Below are 7,490 nucleotides of genomic sequence, written 5' to 3' on the forward strand. Positions count from 1 at the left end.
TAAAAACAACAAGGTTACCAAACAAGAGCTTGGAAGAAATTTTTTGTGTCAATGCAGCGTGTAACAGGCACAAAAGGTCAAGGACTCAACGGAAATGACTTCCACCCTTCATTTTTTTTCTACTACAAGCTCTTCTCTATTTTTGGCATTTAGATTGAATAATTCAACGGAAGAATCAAGAGATGAAATTTAACAATTAAGTGGCAACGATTCTGTTTGGGGACCGAAACGCTATATTCATCCACGTAACCACATAAATTAACCATATTCATACCTCAAATTAACCATTGGATAACAGATTCTCGTCGATTAACGGTTATATCCATCTTCGTCAATACAAAAAATATATTTCTTTAGTTGACGCATTATAACTTAGTAGATATTAATTTCGGTATTAAATGTTTGATGTATAAAATTATTCAATGAATGATCTTGTGGAGATAAAAAAATTAAACATTGAATTTAAAACATTGATGATGTTGGCTAATTTTTTTATATCTCCCATAAGCACCATTGAATTTTCATTGATTTTGATTCAAAACTTTACTTTCTCACAAAATGCAACTCACAATGGGTTCGGTGAATAATAAATACACATATATTCAAGGTTTTTCCACATTATCCAAAATATACTAGAATTTTCACACCCAAATCTGTTTTGTTTGGATGGTTATCCATAGTTATCGACTTTAACGGTTAAACTATCATCCCTATGACGATAGAAAAGCGTGTGTGAAAATCTTTTCTCATTGTCAAAATCATCAACGCGTGTCATAACTATTAAAAAAAAAATTGAAAGATAAAAAAAGAATCAACAAAACTTTGAAGACGAACAAATAAGTTATACCTTATAAGTAATGATCACGTAATATATCACCAGCATAGAAAGTCATATTCTCCATCTCCAACTACATATTCTTTTGCAACGGAAAACTATGATAAACGCAGTCACAAAAAGAGGAATTATGTCTCTTCCTTAATATATGTTTTACTGAAGAAAAATAAACTACATGTGATCTCTTTATTAAGCTGAAGCTGGTGAAGAAAATGAAGGCAGGCATGAGTGAAATCAATCTAGTTTACGGTGACCTTAACCTTCTGGTCGCTGTAATCGCAGTGATATTCACAGATGAAGTAGAAGTCCCCGGCAGCGACAAACGTTAGTACGTCGTTACCACTGTAATAGGCACCGCTGTTTGGAGATGCAAGACATTGATCGTACCCATTAGCACCAACTACAATCACATTGTGCTCACCTGCATTGTAATTGAAAACTACAAAACAAAAAAGCAACTTTCAATGAATAAATGCATTGGTTAGGAAACTAACGTACTACTCGATACTTGGCATTTTCTTGTCGTTGTTCCACAACAATGAAATTAACGATTTGTCTGACCAGTTTAACAGAATAGAGTAACTTAAGAAACAAAATAAAAGCACGGGGGACGAAGTCATGCAGTTGCAAGTTCAAGAGTTAAAAGTGAGATTTTCATCAAAATATAGAGGAAGCAATGTGAGAGTGCTAAGTGATCACCTAATGAATCTCCAACATGGAATGTTTTTCCTTCAACCCAAGCGTAGTAATCAACTCCAGAATTCCAGCCTTGGTCATCTCCGACGACATACTGTGTCGCGAAAACCGCGCTAGGAAGAACGAGAAGCGCAACCACGAGAAGATAAGCAACTCGTGCCATGTTAAGCTATTTCGAATTCTTGTCTGTTTGGTCGAAGAAATGAACGATCACTTGTATATATAGGGCTGGCTCTTGCACAAGCATATATCTGTACACACATAATACAAATACTACAGATCAAACAATACTTGGGGGACAACGTCGTACATGATAATATGAAAATACATATACAGTTGGAGTTTATTGGCATCATGTTTGTCGACGGTGGCTCCAACATTTTTTATGTTTTAAAAACATACAATTGATCATCTCACTTGGTACTACGATCTAGTAGAATTTCTATTCGGGCAAGATTCTCCTTGCACAGCTCCCCAGGGGTGTGGCACTTTGGTTTGTTGTCAAGCTGGCTCTTGTTGCTTGGCGTGCTACAATGATAGTTTGTAGTTAGCTTGAAATGTGCATTTGTGGGGCCTTAGCTATAGGCCTTGAGACTCACAATCAAAATTAACAAGGATCTTGGTGTGCCACTGTTATCTCAGTACAGAGGTTGAATAGATGTGATTTAAGTCGATTACTTGCGCCCCAAGTTACTTAAACTTCTTATTATCAAAGGATTGTCATAGATGGGTTAAGTCTACATTAAGTTCTTTTTCTTGCCTTGTGAACAAGGACTTTTAGTTCATAATCTTGAAGTTCAAGAAGGAGGGAGTTTAGGGCCCTTTTAACCATTTCCTCGAACACAGTTTGTTCCTAATGAAAACATGTTTATTAATTTAACTAGATTCAAATGCAAATGGGACTCTTAGATGGAAAACAGTTCGGAAATAACTTGAATACATGCATATACTATAGATTAAATAATACTTGGGTGACAACATGATAATATGAAAATACATATACAGTTGGAGTTTATTGACATTGTGTTTATCGACGTCGCCTGCAACATTTTCATGTTTTTTAAAACATACAGCTCATGTTTTTAGCTTGGTAAGTATCAGATGTCCATGTCCAATCTTGGACTAACGAATCACAACCGTTCCGAGGAAATGGGAAACCTTAAATTCATTTTGCTCAAATATATACATTCCACCTCTTTCAGGCATGTCCAACTCACTAGCTAAATTTTTAACTTTTAACTCATATTTAATATAAATTTCCCAAAGATATACTCGTAAATAGACTTTGAGTATTGTTGCACTATCATTATTAAGGAAATGATTTTCACACACCATTATTTCTCTCGTTCACTGCACTTAAGTTCATTTTTATTTCTTTGATTTTCCTTTGATTCATTCAATTCAATTGGCAAAAATAAACATGGGCAAAAGATCATGAACACGACAGCTTCTAGCTTTTCCATCAATGTAAACTTTCGACACTTGAACCAGGTTTCTATGAATTAGCTCTGTCAAGTATTCCTCTCCAACCTCTTCCAATGTCTTTCCCTTCCTCGATTTTACAAACCCTTCAGCAATCCACAACCGAATCAATCTCATGCAACTAACCGAATAGTCCTCAGGAAAGATGCCAAAGTATAAGACACAAGATTTGAGGTAATACGGTAGATGATGATAGCTGAGGTATAGGATTCTTGTGAGGCTTTTAAGATGGGGATTGCTTTCCAATTCGGAACTGAGGCTATTATATAATCTCTGCGATTCATACAAACCTTTAACTCAGGTCGACAGCAGACCACCTATGGAAACAATTTCCAAAGGTAGTCCTTCACATTTCTTAACAATATTAAGAGACAACTCCTCCAAATCCGGAGGACAATTTCCCTCCAATTCGAACTGAAACGCCTTTTTGCAAAACAATTCCCATGCCTTGTTTGGAGGCAGAAGTTTCTAGGGATGGACATGAACAAAACAAGACCTTTTGTAAAAATCAGCAACATGTTTATTCCTACTAGTGATCATTATTCTTCCACCTTTATTATCTGGTAAAGCATGTTCTATAGCCACCCAAAAGTCTACTTTCCATACATCATCGAAAACAACCACATACCTCTTTTGCTCCAAATATTCTCTCAATTTGCGAATTAGAGCCTCCTCATCCATTGTGTCAATCCCATGGGGGGTAAACTCCTTCCTCCCCTTGTAGAATTGCATTATCATCCTCCTCACCTTGTAAGACTGAGACACTATGATCCAAGTGTGACAATCGTAATGTGCCACCACCTTCTGATTGTCATAAACTTTCTTGGCAAGAGTGGTCTTCCCAAGTCCTCCCATGCCAACCACCGAGATTACTTCGCACCTCGATGCTTCATTTACCAACCGACCAATTAGCTCATCTCTGGCCGATTCAACCCCCACAACTTCAGCTTTCTCAATGAAAAGGGAAGCCACTCTAGGGTCGTGCCATGGAAGAGTCTTTTCTCCAAAGTCAACAGAACTAAATCCATATCTTTCACTTCTAGCCTTGATTTCACTAACCAATGTTTTCATCCCATCAATTTTTGAGACAAATGCATCTTTCGTTCTCATTTTCTTCAGAAACCAAACCACCGTGGGGATAAAATAAAAGAATCCATGGTCTTGATCATGCCGCGTGACGCAAAGCAAGTATTCATCAACAATATCTTCTATGCAATAAGCTGCTTCCCGTACTTGTTTGACCCAAGTTTTGATACTGTCATTGGCCATCTCGTCATCTTTTGTTGCTGCCTTAGCATCTGCATCCTTAAGGAATGATCGGATGCTCTCGAGCTCATCTCTGATGAAGCCTACTTCAGAGCGCGAGTCTCTTGCAAGTTTGGCTTCTGCGGTGAGTAGGAGTGAGATTAACTTATCAATCACAAAGCATACAATTGCTTCTGCCATTCTGTCCTCTGCTTTTTTGGCCAGCAGTATTACATCATACCAGCAATCTCAAGGCTCAACTCAGAAGACAAAGTTGACTTTTCTGGCTTCCACCAGCTTGCAAATTTCATTGACTAAGCAAGCTCTATATTATATTGTGTAATCCATCCATCAAATTGCACAGACCTGACCTGCTTCATTTTCAGTAATTATTAATTAATTCATGACTTGTTGACGAGTAAGACCTACCAACCTTTTAGGACTTGTTTTGGAGACCATTTCGTTGTTTAGTCTTTACTTTCCTTGTAACTTTAGCAAAAATAAAAACTAAAAACGAAAGGGTTACCAAGCGAGCAGCGTGCTAAATTTCAGATGTTCAATCTTGTACTAGTCGCAACTCGCAAGCCTTCTGAGGAAATCTGGAACCTGATCAAAGCTCAGTTTGCTCCAGAAATCCATTTTGTTCAAATACATTTTCCAATTGCTCAAAGAATTCATTGGAAAACAAAGACTTGTTCAATATTATGTATCCTATGCTGCTGCCAAGAAGTATTCTTTTCTAATTTGCAATTTCAAAGTACAGTGAGATCCGACCTGGTAAGAACAAGACCATAGGGAGCTTGGCGTGTTTGCGTGCCAGACTCAGCAACGTTTTGTGCTCCCTGCGAAATGCAAAGCCTGTAAAAAATTCATGGAAAGATCACACAAAATTCTTCAAACGGTGACTTGGAGAACTCGATGCTAAGTTTTCTCCTTCTCACTAAGTATTATGATCAATTAGAAGTTAGAAAATATGCAGCCAATCTTTGCAGGAAATCTCAACCTTTTTACACATGGATTGTAGACCAACAAATACAATTGTTAGACATCAGCCAATCAGCCATTAATGGAGTGATTAAGGTTTGTGATTAAAATTTAAAACCTTATTGTTCAAGGACGTAATGCATAGAAAATCTCATGTGAATTAAAACCCTCACGTGCTAATGATGAATGCTGCTAATGTTACGCAGATCAGACACACAGAGTCATTCAAGTACGGGTTAAAGAAGTCTTAGTTTGATTTCCTTCCTTCGTACTGGAAAACAACTTACATGACACAGGTTAATCGCCACAGTAGCACCTCATGTCAATAAATTAAAGACATACGAACAAAAACTTTCACATATCTTCATTTTATTCACACAAAACGCTACTATAACAATAAATCCGTGCCGTATAAATCCTTCCAGTCGTGCCGACCTCAAAGAATTGGCCAATGAGACGACCAATTCTCCCTAGAAAATTCATAGAACTAGGACAAAAGGAGTAGGCACCTGGGGACCCCACACCTCCCATGGCCCACACCCTATAACCCCTCCACTCTGCTTCCATACACCACACTTTGCATGTGACCGCCCAACGAGTAACTCTCATTTTTCCATTTTTTTAATTGCACGAACCCCGTTTTTCAAACCCCATTTTTCAAATTTTTTTTAATTTTATTTTATACCAAAAACACCAGCAAAATTACAAAGTAGCTCAAATCCTCACCTCAGCTGCTCCAGCTTGAAAGTTCTCGTTCAGATCGGAGTGCCCAACCAGAGCCATGAGATCCGCTAATCCGACGGCCATTCTGCTTCTCATCGCCATCACTGCCACCGCTGCCGCCGCCGCCACACCTACGGCAACCCAATACGTCAATCACACCGTGGGTGGAGCCACCGGCTGGTTCTTCAACTCCACCAGCAACTCCTCCTTCACGAATTACTCCTCTTGGGCCGCCACTCAGACCTTCAACCTCGGAGACTACCTCAGTAAGCTAATTAATTAACCTCTAATCACAGTTAGACATAACTAGTGCTAATTAGCCTATCACATTTTGTATTTTTCAAATTATTTTTGTTAATTTTTATTTATTTATTTATTGTAGTCTTCAATACTAGCACAAACCAGACGGTGATCGAAACCTACAACCAAACGACATACCGTAGCTGCTCAATGGACGACGCGTTGGACAACGACACGTTCGAGTACGGCGGCGGAAGCAACGCGTTCGGAGATTCGCAGTTTATAGCCGTGCCGTTGACCCTTAAGGGTCTCACGTACTACTTCTCCAGCGCCGGAGACGGCGTACAGTGCCAGCGTGGCATGGCATTCGAGATCCAAGTGAATCAAGGGCTCGGATTGCCGCCGGTTCTCAGGCAGCCTCCACCTCCGCCGTACACTGCCCCGCCGCCTGGTTCCGAGTCGGCTCAGACGCCACCTGGTACTGTCGCGGAAACTCCGCCGAAGGGGAATGGAGCATTGAGAAACGGTGCTAACGTGCGCGAGGGGTTATTTGGGTTTCTTGCTTTGCTGCTTCTTGTTAGGCTGTGAGAGGGGTGAGGATAAGATCGGTATTTTGATTGCTGTTGTATGGGTAGTTTTGTGAGGAGATTCTGTTTTCTGAAAATAAATTTTACGCGGTGTTTAGATGGAGAATTTCTAATATTTATAACAAATATCGTCAATTCATGGAATTTATAGAATTGAAATTGCATTGTAGCAATATTGGATAAATACAAATTAGAAAATGATGAGAATTACAAATTGCATTGTGTAAATAATTTGTATCGCTTTTTGACAAAAAAAATAAAATAAAATAATAATAATAATAATAATAATTTGTGTCGCTTATGTAAAATACATGACATTATTTCAACCGTCTTACAAAGAGGGCATGTAGTAATTTAACCAATTCTCAAGCAATTTTATGATCCCTCACAAAAAAAGGGTGCGTACTGCGAGTTCTCAAGCAGTAATACGAATTGCCTTGCTTATTCAATTTAGGGATAGAGATTCACTTGGACAGTTATTGTGTATTACAGGCAATTATTGTTTATTTAAGAGGATTGAGTTGCCTATTGCCCAGAGGGCCTTCCTACATTGGAAGTGCTCTTAAGATCATCTCCAACCAAAAGGGCAAAACATAGCCTTGAAGCCCTACAAAAAATTATTTTTAAATGAACAGTATTATGCCATATTCATATATCATACCCAACCTCAGCTAAACATAAACCCTCGATAATTTATT

General features: G+C 38.5%; 3 protein-coding genes across 3 annotated transcripts; 1 reads left to right on the forward strand and 2 right to left on the reverse strand.

Moving 5' to 3' along the window:
* Nucleotides 1-1,055: 1,055 nt before the first annotated feature.
* LOC148698629 (blue copper protein-like) lies at nt 1,056-1,694 on the reverse strand. Its single transcript, XM_088684538.1, has 2 exons — nt 1,535-1,694; nt 1,056-1,274 (listed from the first exon to the last, which is right to left on the reverse strand). Exons 1-2 carry the CDS (start codon nt 1,692-1,694, stop codon nt 1,075-1,077), a joined length of 360 nt encoding a protein of 119 aa, XP_088540664.1. The 3' UTR covers nt 1,056-1,074.
* A 1,267-nt stretch (nt 1,695-2,961) lies between these two features.
* On the reverse strand, nt 2,962-6,106 carry LOC137747900 (disease resistance protein RPM1-like). The gene is made up of 2 exons (XM_088684529.1): nt 5,969-6,106; nt 2,962-5,116 (listed from the first exon to the last, which is right to left on the reverse strand). The coding sequence occupies exon 2, from the start codon at nt 4,457-4,459 to the stop codon at nt 3,482-3,484; it is 978 nt and encodes a 325-aa protein (XP_088540655.1). The 5' UTR covers nt 4,460-5,116; nt 5,969-6,106; the 3' UTR covers nt 2,962-3,481.
* LOC137748455 (early nodulin-like protein 18) lies at nt 5,820-6,936 on the forward strand. Its single transcript, XM_068488605.2, has 2 exons — nt 5,820-6,231; nt 6,348-6,936. Exons 1-2 carry the CDS (start codon nt 6,024-6,026, stop codon nt 6,791-6,793), a joined length of 654 nt encoding a protein of 217 aa, XP_068344706.2. The 5' UTR covers nt 5,820-6,023; the 3' UTR covers nt 6,794-6,936.
* Nucleotides 6,937-7,490: the final 554 nt, after the last annotated feature.

This window comes from Pyrus communis, chromosome 2 (assembly GCF_041283825.1).
Source record: "Pyrus communis isolate YQ-2024b chromosome 2, ASM4128382v1, whole genome shotgun sequence".
NCBI classification, from domain to species: Eukaryota; Viridiplantae; Streptophyta; class Magnoliopsida; order Rosales; family Rosaceae; genus Pyrus; species Pyrus communis.

Coding starts and splice junctions, on each gene's coding strand:
- LOC148698629 (XM_088684538.1), bottom strand. CDS start 1,694: ATGGCACGAGTTGCTTATCTTCTCGTGGTTGCGCTTCTCGTTCTTCCT. Junction 1,275..1,534: donor CCATGTTGGAGATTCATTAG/GTGATCACTTAG, acceptor TTTGTTTTGTAG/TTTTCAATTACAATGCAGGT.
- LOC137747900 (XM_088684529.1), bottom strand. CDS start 4,459: ATGGCAGAAGCAATTGTATGCTTTGTGATTGATAAGTTAATCTCACTC.
- LOC137748455 (XM_068488605.2), top strand. CDS start 6,024: ATGAGATCCGCTAATCCGACGGCCATTCTGCTTCTCATCGCCATCACT. Junction 6,232..6,347: donor CAACCTCGGAGACTACCTCA/GTAAGCTAATTA, acceptor TATTTATTGTAG/TCTTCAATACTAGCACAAAC.